This window comes from Marmota marmota, unplaced genomic scaffold (genome assembly GCF_001458135.2).
Source record: "Marmota marmota marmota unplaced genomic scaffold, marMar, whole genome shotgun sequence".
Taxonomy (NCBI): domain Eukaryota; kingdom Metazoa; phylum Chordata; class Mammalia; order Rodentia; family Sciuridae; genus Marmota; species Marmota marmota.
Window position 1 is genome coordinate 19,677,298 of NW_026000211.1, and position 18,800 is coordinate 19,696,097.

The 18,800-nt window shown below is 33.8% G+C and overlaps 1 protein-coding gene across 3 annotated transcripts in view; it reads left to right on the forward strand.

Moving 5' to 3' along the window:
- The window catches only part of Gpm6a (glycoprotein M6A), a 310,527-nt gene extending 292,208 nt beyond the window's left edge, over nucleotides 1-18,319 (forward strand). For all 3 annotated transcript variants that reach the window (XM_048791945.1, XM_048791943.1, XM_015486198.2), the window contains exons 4-7: nucleotides 4,495-4,648; nucleotides 11,836-11,912; nucleotides 12,432-12,497; nucleotides 16,220-18,319. In XM_048791945.1, the coding sequence (XP_048647902.1) occupies nucleotides 4,495-4,648; nucleotides 11,836-11,912; nucleotides 12,432-12,497; nucleotides 16,220-16,372 (450 nt within the window). In that variant the 3' untranslated portion in view covers nucleotides 16,373-18,319. The remainder of the gene's footprint in view (nucleotides 1-4,494; nucleotides 4,649-11,835; nucleotides 11,913-12,431; nucleotides 12,498-16,219) is intronic.
- The last annotated feature ends 481 nt before the right edge of the window (nucleotides 18,320-18,800 follow it).

Consider the following 18,800-nt stretch of genomic DNA (forward strand, 5'->3'; position numbering starts at 1 on the left):
CCAACATGGTGGCTGCTGGCCTCCTCTGTGGTCTGACCGGTGTGGAGAACCGAGATGGACCGCTTCCTTCCCCCGTCTCGAACCCAGAATTCAGCCCTGAGTACGGTGCTTGCATGGCTGGCAGAAACTGCAGCACTGTATCCCTGCGTCGCTATCTCCTCATTTCCCAGCGCGCGCTGCAGACTCTAGCCGCGGGGCGGTTTGCTGAATAAGCAGTGTTACCCTCCGTGCGACAAACCTCTCGCGTTTGAGTCCCCGTAGCCGATCCTCGTGCGATGGAAATCCTTCCTCCAGGTTCTGGAGCACCCCACTATTGCTGGAAATTCCTAACAAGATATCCTTTAGCCGTCCTGACTTGTCATACTCCCACACAGTGAAGCAGCACACGGGGGCAATGCACTCCCCTCGCCGCCATCTTCCTTCTCCCTCCTCATTTTAATTTAGATGAGTGATACTATAATGATTGAAATGAGAGAAGCCAAAGATACCATTTTATATAGAGTCATCTGTAACTTCTCCAAAATCCATCCTTACTTCTGGAACTACCAGAAATGAAAACCCAGTGTCTGTTCAAAACAATAAACACCAAATGGAACATAAATCATTTCCTTTCTATTTGTACCTAACCTTTAAAAGTACAAAACAATTAATTAGTGCTAAATCAAACAACCTCCTCTCTGAGTTTATTGTGAACCAAGGTTACAGCCAAGTGACTTAATCTAGGATCTTCTCTTCTGTTTACATGGAAGCCCTGTGTGAGAGGTTTTCCAATTTCCAGTTCACAGATGAGGAAAGTGTCTGTTAGGGGTTAAGTGATATGTCCAAGTCATAAAAGAATGACCAGCTCATCTGATATCTTCTTTAGAATTTTTACTAATGATACTTTTATAGTTTCTTCCAGTTATTTTATTCCCACTGTGTTCCCCAGTAGGGAGTTGAATTTCAGAAAGCATTTTATTGCAAACAAAAAGGTTTTCAAAATCAGAAGTTTTTACATCCTCAGAGGTTTTTCTAATAAATATAAAATTAGCTTATGAAGTTATTAATATTCAGATAATTGACACTCATCATTAACATTTATTGCAATTTTACTATCAAGAATCCATTGATTAATTAGTATAATACAAAATAAAGAAATATATAACTATCATGTTAATAGCAATGAAAAGCTAGAATAAATTTTTAATTATGGACTATTTTATTGATTACCTATAAAATTTTTCTAACTGGAATGATGCATGATTAATTTGAACAATTTTTCAGTTTGATTAAATATCAGATACTAAAATAAAACATTTTTATAAAATAGGTAGAATTATTCTTAGCTTCCTTAAGTATTTCATGGATATGAACTACTACTCTGAAATAAGCTGGTTTACAGTAAAAATTCTGAAGAAGAGGTGTATTTTTCTTAAAACAGCTTCCTCATTAATAGCAATGAAAATATTTTCTCACCACAATGTTTTATCTGTAGCATACTACTTTATTAATTTGTTACAATGTTAGATCTGGAAGAAGAATGGAAATAGGAGTCAGCTCTGTGGTTTAGGAAATCATACTTAAATCGCCTTATAAAGTAGCAGCAGCAGCAGTTCAAAGTGTTTCAATCCCATTTGAATCTAAACCTATTGAATCCTAAATCAGGGTTCCACAGTGAACAACACTTTCTGAAGAAGCTATTGAAAAATCCCTCAGGGCAGACAGAAAGAAAAACAAGATAGAGAGGATGTAGCCCAAAGCATGCTAATTACTCTTCCCTGGACCTCAGAGATGCTTTTACTTATCCAAAGCAACGTCTTTCTGGATGCTATACCCTCCCTACTCATTGTTCTTAAGACTATGCTTTAGCCTTGAGATCTATACATGCAGAAAATGAAAATGTTAATAAAGAAGCTTTTTCTTTTTCTTTTTTCTTTTTCCCCCCTCCAAAGAATTTCTACTAACAGAGCCTCTTCACATTTGGGACAGTTCCCAAGAAATTCTGTCTTGAGAGAAAGCTCACTTTAAATAACTATGCCAGACCCAAGAGCTTCTCATTCATTTAATTCCTCCCAACACAAAATGAGATCTAATTCCCTTATTCTTTATGGTCTTATTCAGACAGAGTATAGTAGTAATAATCAAAATAATATTATGAGTAATAAAAACAGCTACTACTTTGTCACAACTACTTATGTACCAGGTTCTATGCTAAATGTATTCCATCATTATCTCATTTAAGCTTTACGGGAACTGTGAAATTAATTTAGAGCTCTTTCCACTTCACAAAAGCAAAATCAGAGGCATAAAGCCTAGACCCAGGCAGCAAGAAAACCTGTGTCTTTAATGAATATGCTGTAAGATCCCTTTTATCATGAAATAAATGTGACATTTACATTAGGTACACAGTGTCCCTAATGTAATTCACAGTGTATTAAGCAAATAAGAAGTAAATTTTATCTCTTACACATTGGAATTAAATGGAAGATGACTTATGACATAGCATACAGTTTATTAATGTTAAAGGTAAAAGATATATTGCTCTGTTTCTCTAGTAGAGACTGGCACAGTTTTTACCACACTCAGTCAATTGTGTTTTGAGACCTGATGTGTCTACATTTCTACATGGAATATCTCTGTTCTTTTGATCAGTAAAATAACAACAAAGTGTTATTAATGTACATGCCCCAAATCTTGCCGTAATCTTTATGTATATTAATCTTCGCTTAGTATTCATTGAGGAAGATTAATTAATTCTAAAAGTGATATAAATGTTGATAATTATATTTAAAGAACAAATCACTTTCAAGGACATTTGCTGTCATTCACTCACTGATTTAAGTAACTGCATGTTCAAGTTTTATGTACCAGAATTTTTAGACCAGGCTTTGTTTCATCTCAGATGTACAAGATTTGAACACAACTGCCAAATCACAGCTTAAGAACATTTTGGGGACAAATATTGGCTCATCAAACTCTCCCTGCAACCATCACCACTTTGTGGTAGTGAACAACTGGAAGTCATATTTTAGATTACATAAAACCAAATTATTAGAAAGCATATGTTTAATCACATTCTGAGTTTCTTAAGTACTGTGACATTTGGCAATTTACAGAAGGATTTGATTTCAAGTCTCATTAGCTTTACATCTTGCCTCTCTTTCTATTTGTTACATTAATTTCCTACTGTCATTAATCCCTATAATTGACTAGGTTAATCACAATAAGACTTTAATATAGATGAATAAGCTCAATCATGACACTGACACCAATTTTACTATTTTTCAAAGGTGCTATCTTTAGTATATATAATATGAGTTATTTAATATATTTGACTCACTTGATATTTTCCTTAAATCATAGGGTAAAGTGGTAAAGTGTAGCAATAACTGACCACCAAAGGAATTAATAGAGTTGAATAAGAGATTTAGTTTCACTGAAAGTATTTATTATATATTTCATTGCCATTTAAAAATACAGTTACCTGAGGTGCTCAACTTAATTCCAAATACACTATGCTTTTTTTGAATTTTCTATAGAAGTATGTTTCTGAAATTCAGAATAAATACTTGTTGAAATAGCTTTTGATGCCCAAGAATTACATTATAGATATTATCATTTATCATTCCTCCACTAATCCACTCTATCATCTATCATCTATCATCATTCACTAATAAATGCATCTATATATCTTTTTATCTAGCATCTATATCATGCTTGCAATAAAATATTGTGCCAATCTATGCTTTTATTAGATTTACAAATAATAATAAAAAATTGTGTCTCTCATTCAATTCTATCTAGGATACAACTGATCATTTTAATAAACATTATAAGCTTTAAAGTATTTCTGATAAATTTAAAAACTTTATTTTCAAGGTAAAATAGTATTTTAGTAGTTTTAAATAGCAAAAGTAAAATTTACATATATAAATAAAATTTAAAGTTCACAAAAATCATTACACAGGAAGAGGTGTAGTATATGCTAATGTTATTTTGCACTAATATGATTTGAGCATTGCCATATTTTTAGTGGTAATTTTAGAATGATGATGTATCTTAAATATTTATAATATTTAATGGTGCCAGTTTAGTTGTGATATGAATTTGTCAATAACATTTTAATTCACTTGAATTTTTTTACAGCAAATTCCCCATTTTGTAAAATCTCCTCTAAGTAGACCTGCTGAAATTTTCTAGACTTAAAAAACAATTGTAGAGAGATTTTTAAAATAACTTCATAATTTAAACAGGCATTGAAATGTGGGTGGATGATTCTTTGCTTTGCACATCAGAACCACTGCCAAGGTAAGATATTCCAGCAGGATTACTCATATAACCCATTTTATTCACCATTTCTCAAATTCCAGTGCTGCGGCCCCTAGGAGTGCTGTGATAGTCATCTATGTAGTGTAACACTGAAAGCCTTATGTGTTGAGCTTGGTGGACTGAAAACAAAATTCTTCTTTTCTGGTAGACCATGTGTTTTCTCTCTATTTTTTTTCTCTATTGCAGTTTATCATGTTGACATACCTTTTCATGTTGGCTTGGCTGGGAGTCACAGCATTCACCTCACTGCCAGTTTATATGTACTTTAATCTGTGGACCATCTGCCGAAACACCACATTGGTGGAAGGAGCAAATCTCTGCTTGGACCTCCGTCAGTTTGGTAGGTAGAAACAGGATCTCTGACTATAAAACATTCCCTCATATGGTTTTACTTAAAGAACTGCCTTTTGACAATATTATAAATCATGGTGGAACCATCATTCCTTCTACCAAAGACATATTTATCAAACAACTCAGTTTTAAGATGTTCCTTTTTAGATTTAAATAAGTATGAATTCAAGGGCTAATGAACATTGGTCTCACAAAATATATCATGCATATATATTTGGATAGGCTGTCAGATTGCGAGTCCTGGTATGAAGAGATTAAAATTATGGTTTCCTTTTCCTGATTTCTATGTTCTTTTCCAATCTTAACCTGATGTCTGCATTCTACTTTCATTCTTCCATGATAAACTACACAAAATGTGAAGTGTTTGTTGCCTTCTAAAGTGGGAGAGGGACACTTTGAATTTAAAGATAAGGAAGTCAAGGAATGCTGAATTATCAGTTGTCCTTCTTGGTTAGTTTTGTCTGAGGCTAAATTCCATATGGAACACTAATCAGTACTCATGTATACCTGTGCTTACCACACATAGACTCTATTCCAAGCACCTCTTATGTGTTATTTCAGTCTCACAAATCTACATGGTGGGAAATAATGTTCTCTTCTTTCATAGATGACAAAGCTGAGGCACAGTGAGGCAAATGTCTTATGGATGGTTAAACAGTTGGTAGCTGACAGAATGAGGATTCAAATTCAGGCAGCTCATCTTCAGAGTGTGTCCTGACTCCTAAGTCAGCTTCCTCTCATATTGGGGAAAAAAAAAACATGAACTATAAGTGTGAAAAGTTAGAAGTCTAATCTCAGTTAACTTATTTGAGATTCCATCATTTTTTATGCCTTTATTTTTTTATCTTTATGTGGTGCTGAGGATAGAACCCAGTGCCTCACCTGTGCTAGGCGAGCACGCTACCTCTGAGCCACTACCCCTGCCCCTGTTCCATGATTTTTTAAAAAGTATGGGAGCTACAAAATTTATAAAAGATATACAGACCCACATTTGCAACTGGATTTGCTTTTTTATTGAATGGGTATCAAAAGCCAATCTTTTAACATCTGGGAACACTCTAAGTGTTTTTCTCTAATGAAATTTCCCCATACTTCAAAATCGCAGAGACAGTCTCTCTAGGAAGTATCTGAAGGCCTTGTGCTTCTATGGGTATACTGTAGACAGACTATGAGAAGACCACAGCTGTTCTCTAGCCAGCTGTGTTCCAAAGCAGTGGCCCACACACCATCGTGTCAGATGAAGACCTCAGGCTCCCCTGGTTGGATTCAAATAAAAAGCAGAATAATGTGCCCTGCCCATGAAGTTCTTGGTGAGAGGGAGCATGGACAGTGCTTCCTTCCACTGGGAGATTTTTTTTTTTGGATCCAGAGCCTTATACACCTGGGAAAAGGAAACCTCAGTGACTGCCACGGGAGGTCACTGTGGACCAGCTACTTTAAAATACTAACTCTGGCTTCATTCCCTCTCCTTCACTGTCCTTTTGTTCTGGTGATCCTTACAGTTAAAACTGGAAAACATGGGATTAGCCTCCCAGGCTGTCCTGACAGATAAAGTACTTGAATTTTAGATAAACAAGCAACTTTTTTTTAAGCACTAACATATTCCAAAATATTTTTGGAGATGTAGATATACTGAAATTATTTGTTCTTTGAAACCCAGATTCAGCTGAGGCATAATGAAGCATAATGGAGTTATTTTACTGTTAATCTTACTTTGAAAGCCCCAGTTTCTCTTATGAAAGTGTCACCACTGGAATGAGAAAGCTGGGTTGCCTTTCATGTGAACATCTGTATTTTCAAGAATACATGATAGGTTAGTATGCTTCTGATTGGAAACATTTCAATTCTCATGGTGTAGTACATGAAAATATGGGAGGTAGGTGATCAGCTTTTTTTGTCTGATCAAACCATATTTTAGAATGAAAATATTGGGGAACACTAGCAAAATACTTTTTGAAATTTCCTCAATTTGTATTTCTAAAGGAAAGGGAAAATAATCCTCTGGAAAGGATAAGTAGACCATGTTTTTAATATTTTTCCACTAGTTTGTTTTTTGTTTTCTAACCACTTCTGTTAATGTTCACTGTATTTAAATGCTTATGATATCCAAAGTAACCTAATATTACTTAGTATATTGAGACATACTTCTCTCTTTTTCTCATACACACACACACACACACACACACATACACACACACACACACATGATTTCAAATAACATAAAGCACAGAACATGACTTAGACTCAGAGAATTTTACAAATGGTCTTATTAATCACCAACACAGTTGTCTGGTCTAAAAGAAATGAAGTTCTAAGAGGTGAAATAATTTTTCAGGTATATAGTTACCTAGCATGAAATGCTAGGATGGAAAGGTGAGTGTCCTGAATCTTGGTCCAGTTCTGTTCTAGGCAATTTTTAGAAAAGGAATTGTTTTCAATGTAAATGTTAAGTAAACCATGATTATACTCAGTAGGCAGAATAATGGCTCCTCAAAGACCAAAGATGTACGCATCCTGTTTCCTGAAACCTATGAATACATGAGGTTGCATTTCAAAAGGTAATTAAAATTCAGATGGAATTAATGCTGCTAGTCAGCTGCCCTTAACCTAAGGAGGGTATTATCCTGGGTTAGCCAGAAGGGCCTAAAGTAATCACAAGAGTCCTTGAAAGTGGAAGAGAGTCAGAAGAGAAGAGAGTTTCAGACAGAAATGGACCACTGAGGGTGGGAGAGAGACCAGAAAAATTCAGTGCTTTGGCTTTAAAAATGGATAACAGGGACCAAAAGCCAAGAAAATTGAATGACCTAAGGAAACTAGGGAAAAAAAGGTAAATTGCTTCTTCTTCTAGAGCTTCTGGAAGGAATGCAGCTCTGATGAGTCCTTCATTTTAGACTTATTGTCTTCCAGGACTGTCAGAGAATTTGTGTTGCCTTAAGTCTCTAAATTTATGCTTACCTGTTACAGCAGCAATAAGAAACAAATACAGATTCTCAAGCCAAAGTCCATTTGTCATTTTTGTTTTCCAAATTTGTTACTTACAGTTTTCATGATCTTATATATTTAAATTATCATGATCCAGTTCCTCTTCTATCAAAGCTAGTGACATCACATCTCTTTGACAATTATACAGTCTTAATTCCCCTTCACACTGTAAGCTGATGCACTACATCAGGAATAGGATGTGAACATCTTGGAGAGGGCTATTTCCTGCCAACCACTGTTCACTCTCTGGACACCGAAGATTTACCCCAAGGTCAAAAGCTTTTATCTAACTGTAACATCAACTTAAAGTCAAGAGTCTTTTATGAGGACCTATTATGAAACAGCAAGCTCACTTTTGAAAGAAAAAATCTCCAAGACAGAAAAGTAAAGAATGGCAGACATGCAGCCATGACTTAGAAATATTACATGGTTTGTCCCAGGTATAACAGAGAACAAGTTGAGGTCATAAATAATCAGCACTTTGGACCTCAGTCCACTCTATTCAAAAGGATATTTTATGTCTTGTGGAAGCTTGATACATATGGTACTAATAGGAACACTTTTATGTGTTTACCTATGTGTCCTTGTTAATTAGAGTCACTTCTGCTACATAATTCAGTAATTTATTTGGTAAAATCTTGGCTATATTCTTCTTGTTCAGGCTATTCCTTTGTGTAAATATTCCTATATTAGGGGCCTTAGAGTTAACAGATGAAATTGAGGTTGATAGTCAACTGAGAAATATGGTAATTAGTTTGAATTATCCAAGTAGTCCCAATGAAATCACAAGCATCCTTAAAAATGGAAGAGTTAGAAGAATCAGTTAAAGGGAGATGAGCTATGGAAGATAGGCATGGAAAAATTCAATATTGTTGTCTTTGAGGAAGCAATAAAAGGACTACAAGCTAAGGAATATAGGTAGTCTCTAGAAGCTACAAAATGATATTCTAGGAGACCTATCATTTTTTTAAAGTATAGTAAATGGCAAATTATTTAAAATGAAAGCATCTGTTTGATAGTTAAGAGTCAATTTCCTGTCATTCTCTGACCCCTTTCAGAGTGTTGTTTCTATTCAGCATTACCAACTCTCAGAACTACCTTGATAAGAATTTTACTTTATACCCTGAGAGATGGTTCTTTAACTATCCAGTAACCACCAAAAGGTTTTATTGCTTTAGTAATAAAAGTAGTACTATAGTAAACTTCATAGACACATAATGCATGACTCTCTGAAGATTTTCATATTGCAGGCACACCTAATTCTTTCAGTACTGGAAACACATTGCTTCTCTTTAGCCAGCTTGAAAAATATAGCATAGTACAGAAAAAAAATGTGAGTACAATCCACGCCACCAGATTCTCACTGTCATTTCGTCTAATCTTTTCTATAGTGAGTTCTTGCTTTACTCTGTTCCTTGCCCTTTCTCCTAATGGCTTTTTAAAAACTAGAAATGTCAGTCTGTTCATTTTAGCAAAAAAACTTCTCTGAAGCTAATAAGTATATATATATATATATATATATATATATATATATATGTTTGTATGAATTTGATTTAATTTACTTAATTTTTAGTTAGAACATCTTGGTCATTTATAGGCAAACACACAAGAATCAAAATAATTGGATTTTCAGATTTGCACCATAGCTCAATTAAACGTGATCCTTTGTATGGCTTCATATTATGCTAAGGTGTTTCATAAATTACAATCAATTTGGAACATATATATCTGTAGTATATGGTATACATATCACAAAAACCTCACACAAACACAAATGCATACGGAATCAGGAGTTTTGAGTGGGAAAGTTGGGTAGAAATATTTCAAAGTATCATGGAGGAATGCTTCATTAAGTAGTCATTTAAAGCATGGAAGGACTTAGCCATGGAAATATTCTTCTCGAGATGATTCAGTAAAACGTTTGCAAGGCAATGCTAATACTGTGCCTGGCATCTTCAGGAAACAATGGGGAGTCCAGTGTGGTTGAAACAGAGAACAGGGGAGAGTATGTGTCAAGAGTTCATGGAACGTAAAATTATGAGTGTGTTGCAGGACACTTTAAGTTGAGACTTTTACTCTGATGGAAGAAGAGAGTCATTGGAAGGAGAGGACATGACCTGATTTACAGAGGGATCATTCTGGCTGCTATAGCAAGGGCAGAAACTGGGATGCCATTTAGCAAACTATTGTAGGAATCCAGTTGCAATATATTGGGTGGCTTAGATCAGGAGAGTAACCAAGGAGGGTGGGGTGCAGTGGTCTGATTCTGGATGAATTTGGAAGACAGGGATGGCAAAATATCCTAATATCAATCTCACGTGCACTTTGAGAGAAAATTCAAAAAGGAATTTATTTTTTGACCAAGCAATTGGGAAGATTGATTTACTCTCGGAGAGATGGAAAAGGCTATGAGCAAGTTTCCTTGGCAATGAATGGGACAGGCAAAGGAGAAGTTCAAGTCTGAAAATGTCAATTTTTAGATGTTTATTAGAAATCCAAATAGAATTGTCAAGTAAGAAATTAGATATAGGAAACCTGATGTCTGGGGAGAAACATGGGTTAGCTAAAAATATTTAGGAGTCACTAACATTTCAATATCTGAGGCTAGATGACATCAAAAAAAGAAATGGATAATGATTAAATGTTTCAACCTAAGAGATCATAGAGAACACAAGGAATCAAACAGGATACTGAGAAGAAGGAGCCAGTGAAATTAGAAAGAAAAATAGAAGCCTAGATCTTTAGAAACCAAATGAAGAGAGCATGAAGGAAGAGGGGGTGATTTGTCTTCAATATTGATAATTGCAAGAAAATAAGAGATGAAAATAATCCTTAAGGATTGTGAGTGAACCCTAGAAAAATTTCTATGAAAAGATGGAGCAAAATCTGACTCGAAAGGATGTAAATGGGAAGGAAAGAAAGGAAACGCTTAGTAAGCAAAGGCAACATTTTCTAAGCGTTCTGCTGTAAATGTCAGTGGAGAAATGAAGGCAATGTATGCATGGCATATCTACTTTGTGTGAATAATGATATCTGGAATGGATCATTATGGAGATGTATAGCCTTGACCAGGAAACTTTCTCAATCATGGTGGTTCATTATGCAAATTCATAGGGGAGTTCTGTATATCCACATATATATTTTTCATTTTAGACCTATCTTGGTATAAAGGAAAGACTGCACAGATGGAGCTCTGCATTGGTTATGCTGCAAGCAGAATCTTTTTATTTCTTTACACTGAAATAGATACCATAAAGTATTGGCAAAGCAGAGCTCAATGACAGCAGTTCTGAAAGAGAGACAAGAGAGTTGATGATACACCTAAAAACGATGAATGCATAAATGGCTATACATACTAGCACTAAATAAAAAGTAGTACATGCTAAAAGATTAGGTATTAGAATTCACAGAATTCGTGGGTTTTTTTTCTTTTGAGTATTTCTGCATTTAACATTTCAATAGTTCTCAAAGCAAAATAAAAGATTCATTGTAGGTGAACTGACTAGTTTCGTCTTCTAAAATGAGTTCTAGAGCCACCACAGTTAGTTGCCATGTGCTTATTTTAAAAACACAATATCACAGAACTAACATTTATAGATACTCACCTAACAGTTCTAAAATGCTGTCTGGAAACACATAGGTTTAACAGTTCCCAGGTGATTCTGATGTAGTTGTTTCATGAGCCAACTCAGTAATGGTCAATGTTGAGTGAAATGGCAACTTTTATTTTCTATTTGTAATAGCATTCTTTTCAGTATTAGAGAAGAAACAGTATCCCTTTGGGCAATATGCCTTTAGAGACTAACAGAAGCATTGTAGCAGCTGAACAGATTTAGATCATGACTTCAGCACAGTCTAGGGCATAGTTACCAAAATAATTGTGATGCCTGCACCATCACATTAATGGGTGAAACCAATGAACTAGCTATAATTGAATCTGGTAATTCTGGTAGCTATATTCCATTGACTTCAAATTGAAAATGTTTTAAATTGGTTGAAGGTGAGAGAATATTGCATCTTATATTCTATGCACAATTTTTATCCACAATGAAAGCCCAACACAGGAAGAATTTTTCATTATAACCTAACATAACCTAAAAATGGAACTTGCTGAGATTTGATCAACCATAGGTTTTCTCTCTGGGATCTTAAAGACATTTATAATGCTAACCTGTGATTTTCGACTTGTTATAGGGATTGTGACAATTGGAGAAGAAAAGAAAATTTGCACTGTCTCTGAGAATTTCTTAAGGATGTGTGAATCTACTGAGGTGAGTGTTTTAACAGTTTAAATTTGTCAGAATTTTAGAATTCATTTTGGTATTCAAAGAATGTAATTAAATCTATATTGAATTTCCTTTTTTCCTCAGTGATAATTTTCCTTGCCCTGGTTTTATTCAGGGAGAGTAGAGAATAAATATGAATGAAATGCAGTACATATGTCAGTAAAAATCATAGTCAACTTTTCAGATGTTCTAGAAACTCATTTTAATAAACACTAAAAAATTACAAACAGATAGCATAGCTTTATATTGTTAAATATTACAGAAAACTATCATTATCAATCACCATTTCACCTTTATATTGAAATTTTATTGAAATGACACAGTTGCAAAGATTCATATAACTTGTAGGACAAAAGATATTATAATATTGTCTTTGTGCCCTGGCCCATGATATACAAAAAAAAATCATTTTTGCTATGATGTACTATGTTGTTCCTAAGATAGTCACGGTCCTGATTTCTCTTCTGTGTGTAATTTTGACATGCTTTGTGGGTTTTGTTGCAGCTGAACATGACCTTTCACTTGTTTATTGTGGCACTTGCTGGAGCTGGGGCAGCAGTTATCGCTATGGTAAGACCTTAAAGCTTAATGCTTGACTTTGTAATTTAAATTACTAAGCTATCTGCTTGTAGAAATGATAATTTATCTCCTATCTGCAGTCCATATTAAGTACAATTACTTTGTCACTCGAAAAAGAGGTAGGGGGAACAATGAACAAATAAACAAGTGAAAAACAAGGCTTAAACAAAATAAATATTTTCTTTGTAATAAAAATACTATCTGATAAAAATTATAAGGATAAAAACCAATGTTGATTACATTAACAAAATAATTCATTAGGATTATAAATTTTGATTACTATTGACATAAAAATGATTTTTACAGCATATATATATATATATATATATATATAATTTATTTTGAGTTATATAACCAATTCCTTATCTATAGTATTCTTTTTTCCTCTTAATTAAGAATTTTAAAACCTTTCTTGAGTCACATAGAGAAAAAGGATGAAATTATTTATCTTAAGATAAACCTTAGGAGATTTTAAGTCATGGGCTCTTCTAGATCTAGTTTTCATCAGAAATATTAACAACAAGTTCTTAAGTTCCTCTTTCAACCTATCAGGCTTTTACTGAATTTTGAGGACCTACTATGTGCCAGATTCTTTCTCTTCCTTTATAATTTACCATGAATTCCAGTGGGCTCAGTGGAATGCCAAATATCAACAATGATTAAGAACTCTTGAGCATCAGTAATCATTTTGCAGCCAAGAATTTCAGTCTTGCTGAGAAAGCATTTGACAATATACAGCACCTCTTTATGTTCAAAACACTAGAAAAACTAGGGATAGTAGGATCATACCTTAACATTGTAAAGCTATGTATGCTATGCCCAAGGCCAACATCATTCTAAATGGAGAAAAATTGTAAGAGTTCCCTCTAAAAAATGGAACAAGACAGGGATGTCCTCTTTCACTGCTTCTATTCAACATAGTCCTTGAAACTCTAGCAAGAACAATCAGACAGATGAAAGAAATTAAAAGGATATGTATAGGAAAAGAAGAACTCAAACTATCACTATTTGTTGATGACATGATATATTTAGAAGATCCAAAAAATTCTACCAAAACACTTCTTGAACTAATAAATTAGTTCAGCAAAGTAGAAGGATATAAAATCAATACCCATAAATCAAATGCATTTCTATATATAAGCAATGGATCCACTGCAAGAGAAAAAACACCCCATTCACAATAGCCTCAGAAAAAAATAAAATACTTGGGAATCAATCTAACAAAAGAGGTGAAAGACCTCTACAATAAAAACTTCAGCCTTCATTTTATTTTTGTATGATATGGAACTCTTAAAGGTTGTCAATAATCTTTAAATGCATTAGGGAAAGGAATACTTAAAAAATGTCTTCATTTGTTGTCAAAGATTAAAACAGAAATGATGAGACAATACTAGTGTGCTAATGAGCCATACCACACCAGTTACAAACACTTGTGAATTAAAATCAGATATTTTTATTGTAAAATATTTTAAAAATATATAGCAGAACTTACTATGATACTGCTAAGATAAGTTTTCAGATGTTTTTCTAATTTAAACACTGCTCAGCATTTTAGATATAGTGACTATAAACCTCAACAAAGGAATTCTATTTTACATGTGAAATGTTTAATATGATCATGTCGGCTAACTAATTGGAGGAATTAAAGTAGAGCAAATAAGCAAGGATTTTATATTCTTAACTGAAACTCAATGCCAAAATATGGTCTACAGAAGCATCAACATATTCCAGCCATTGATGTACCAAACACTATGGTCCCATGAGGTCCCATGTGGCCTGCCTATGAGATTAGAGGAAAAGGATGTAAATTTGTATTTAGGCACACATTCTCATATAGTGGATAAATTTTAGTGATATGTGTGTGTACAACCAATAGTTCTACTATTGCTAATATTCTTGAAAAACTTAATCCGTTGGAGGCACTTAACTGCTTTATGTACATGAACATGTTCTACAGTCCTAATGTCACAACCATCATTGACCTCAGATGATCTCATTCATTGCTCACCATCTAGCCACCATTGTTATCTCCATAGTGTTGAGGGGAAAATTAGATGAGTTTTACTCTATCAAAATATTTAAAGCATCATCTGAAACTCAAAGTAAAGGTTGTAAGACTGTGTAACTAGTAAGTGTTCTCCATTATTTTGTAGAGACCTTAGAAATTCTTACCTGTTAACAAAATGAGTCACCTTAGCATGACATTGGATGATCAGTGTTCACCTAGTGAAGGACAGCAGCAAGGCTGGCAGCTTGTGTTCCCCATTAAGCCAGAAGAAAGCTCTGTAAGACCCACTAGGACTTATTGGTAGAAGGACCCTAAATTTCTTTTCAGTATTTCACTCACATATATTTAATAATAATTTAGGGACCATGATTTCCCAGATGATAATAGAAACATCTAAAATATATCCATTTATCTTGCAAACATTTTTAGTACCTACTGCCTATTAAGCACTGTTTATAACACTTGGGATTTTAACAACTGACACATAAATTTGAGTATCTTATTTGATCCACATATATGTATATATATGGAGAGAGATGAACTCTCACTAACTTTATAAATGAACATGAATAGCTCACAATGCCTGCTTTCAAGTGGCTTAGGATTTCCATTAAGTAAAATGTGAAATTTTGAGAAAATAGAACATTTTGAAAACAACTCACAGTGATATGATCATTTTCCTACATCCTTGTGTCGAAAAATTTGAATATCTATTGATTATCTGAATATACCATAATAGTCATGATTTAAAATCTACTTTAGATCCTTTATGTACCTCTGTTCTTTTGTAGAACCAGTTAGCCTCCTGTCTTTCAATTTACTCTTGACTAATTCTTAAAATATTTAATGTTCTTTATCCTAAACACTGGATAAAAACTCTACCCACCCTTTAAAATTCAGAGAAAAGTGATTACTGACAACCTAGCTTCTCTTCCCTATTCATCCTTCAAAATCTGTCATTTGGAAAACTGCTTTTTCTCTCCTGAGAACCAGGAGGGAAGAAAAGAAAGAAAAACAAATAAGTGATCTCACTGCTGAGTCAATTCAGGTCAGACCACGAGCTTTGTCACTTTTGTAACTTTATTACTCAAGATAGACCAGGAGTTTTTGACCATGATACTTTTCTGGTTATTGTGAATATATATGCATTTTAAAAATCCATATGAAATAATACCTTCTGTCTTGTAGTTTGTAATGTCAACTGAAAGAAACTATAAAAATTATTGCATAGAAAATTAACTTGATAATTAAATCAACAGTTTATTTTGGGGGTTTATGATTCCAATTTATATTACCCGGTCAGTAAGGCAATATAAACTCCTGTTAATTCAAGTCACTTGAATATAAAATGTATGTGAGAATATTTGTTTATGGATTATGAAACATAGGCACATGGACATGAAATGTATAGAGAGTCTTACGGTTTGAATCAATGAGGACAGATTGGACAGGAAGCACATAATGATGAAAATGATTCTTGAATTACTTCAAAATTGAAAAAGATGAGCTACTGAAAGAATAGGTGTTAGGAATATGGTATGGTTAGTGGAGAGAGGAATAGGAATATATTTTATATTGTTCTATTACCACACAAATTTTGGTTCCATGTTCTATGTGAACATTTACTGTATAATTTGAATATTTCCTTCCTGATAGCATGAAGAAAGTGAACAAACCAGTATAAATTAATTTTGTCCTTGTTTAGGTTCACTACCTTATGGTTCTGTCTGCCAACTGGGCCTATGTGAAAGATGCCTGCCGGATGCAGAAGTATGAGGACATCAAGTCGAAGGAGGAGCAGGAGCTTCATGACATCCATTCCACTCGCTCCAAAGAGCGGCTCAATGCATACACATAAATTTTTCTGTTCTTTCTACCATTTGAATGCATTGGTGTTGAATTAAGGGCCATCCAACCATCCAACCTTTGAAAAACAAAATGATAGTGCTTCTCATCAATGATATGTAGGGTGACTTACGAATCACCTGAATGCAATTCTTTGTTGTTTAGCACTGAAATTCCTAATTTGTTAAATCGGTAGAATTGGATCTCTTCTACAAGCTCCTATCCAGTCTTCTTTTGAAATTTCTCCGAGTCATTTGATAGTTCTGTATGATCAAAGATACTAACATTGTCAATGCAAAGATTTGTTTGATTTTTAACCACTTCCCTTGTGTTATACATAACACTTTTTGCATTATTTCTTATGTTTTGAGAAGAAGATAGCTTTTTATACTTTTTAGTTTTGATTTCGGTAACTAGTTTAACTACAGGTAACCTTCAAAGGGACCATTGTACATTATGAACAAGAGGCAAAGATGACATCATGATGAATCTTCTTGACATATGGAAATCTTGTCTGGAGATCAGTGGCCACGTTATCATAGGCCCTGGTTAACATTTTCAACAATCTAAGGTGCAATTTCTAAATTTATAAGAGTAGGTTAAAAAAAGTGCTTCTTATCTTTGTTAACATTGTAATTTTTCTTGATGTATTTCAAAGGTATTTCTCTCTGATTACTCCTATTTATGTTGTGAGCATGTAGAAATAGTGATGCTAATGCATGGCTAGTTGCCTTTTTAAGATTGTGACACCAGGCTTACCTTTTAAAGTTTAGTGTAGAGACAATTTTAATGGAAATAACTACTGTGGACTATTGGAGAATGATCTCTTTGTGATTTATACAGTGGCTGGATTGGAACTTTTAATATGCTAATGTGGAAAATTAATTACCTTTATGAAGGTGGTCTATTAAAAGTAAGCACACTAACCCCTCAAAACTTGTTATACCTACTTTAACGGTTTTAATGGATTGCACCTCTGTAAACTATTCCTCAAATGTGTATGATATATTTGAAAAGGCTTCCATTAATACAATAGCTTTGCTTGCAGCCTTCCAATCTATGTTGGCTTACCTGTAGTGTTTTCTCAAGTGTGGTCAGAGGCCACTATAGAATGTATTGTTTGGAAGTGTAGTGATACATTTGTGTTTTTATTTCAAGTAAGTCATTTTAACCGAATGTTCATTCATATTCATTTATAAGAAGTACCTGTATCAAAGGAATTTTAAAGAAAAAAGCAATCAGTATTACTGGACCAAATTTGGTGTTTGTTTTAACCTTGACTCTCTTCTTTTGATTATTTCTAATGCTACAAGAATGCTGTAAAGTGTCTTTTAAAATGATGTAGCCTGACAAGACATTTTTGTCAGTGTATAAAACTAGGTAGTATTGTGCACTGATTTGACCATTGTGAAATCCTTTCTCAGTGTAAGTGCATTTCTAATAAAATTTATTGAGTGAAACAATCTTTGTACAACTACTAGTCATGCATCATCAGTAATTTTACAAGTTCTTGTAGTAGGTAGGGGGGTATTACTAGGGTTATCTGTGGCATGATTAAGCATTCTGTAGAATTAATTAATTTGGGGTTCGTTTTGCTTTTTTTTTACACTTAGATTATCTTACTGGTTCAACATTTTTCTGATATATGCAGTATTAAAGATATTCAGCTAAAGTATTAATGGGCTTCTTTAAATTCTATATTATAGTGTTTCAGTTCTGTGTCTTTACAGTTTGTGATGATTTTTAAAACTGTCTTTTAAATTTATGTAACGATGTTGACACTTTGGGCTTTTATTTCTGGTATTAGAGTTTGTATTTTCACAGAGTGCTTTGTAGCAGGCATTACAATTAATCTGTTTTGTACATAAATGTGCCAACAGCTTGATGGTGGCGTTTTTGAAATGTAGAACAAAGTGCTTGCAAAATGTAATAAATACACTTGTGTACTTTGTGTACTTATTATTAGTTTCTGCAGTGTTCTTTTTGTTTTGTTTTGTTGATTCCTCTTTCTTATGTGTGTGCATTCCTTTCAAAAGCAATAGAGGTCATCTTCTTAAGATTTTTATTTTGTTTGAAGGGGACCTAATACTTCAAAATGAAAATTCAGTGTGTGGACATTTAGTGCAGGAACGTGAGCAAGTCAGTAGAAGGTGAAGGAATAAAGACTTTGGGTGTCATTTATTTAGGAAATAATAACTTTTCCCAATTTGTTCAATTTTATTGCCTGATTTCTATTGTTTTATGCTTTCTTTAGTACTTTACAATCTCACCAAAAAAACAAAAAATGGCTAAGGCAATTCAGAAAGAAAAGTGATTTCTTGGTTTGCTTCAAAATATCAAGGTGAGAAGAATGAGATGAAAAATATATTTTCCAGGCTCTTTTTGGGCATCTAAATTTTTCTGGCCACACTAGAAATAATGGCAATTTAAAAATAGTTATC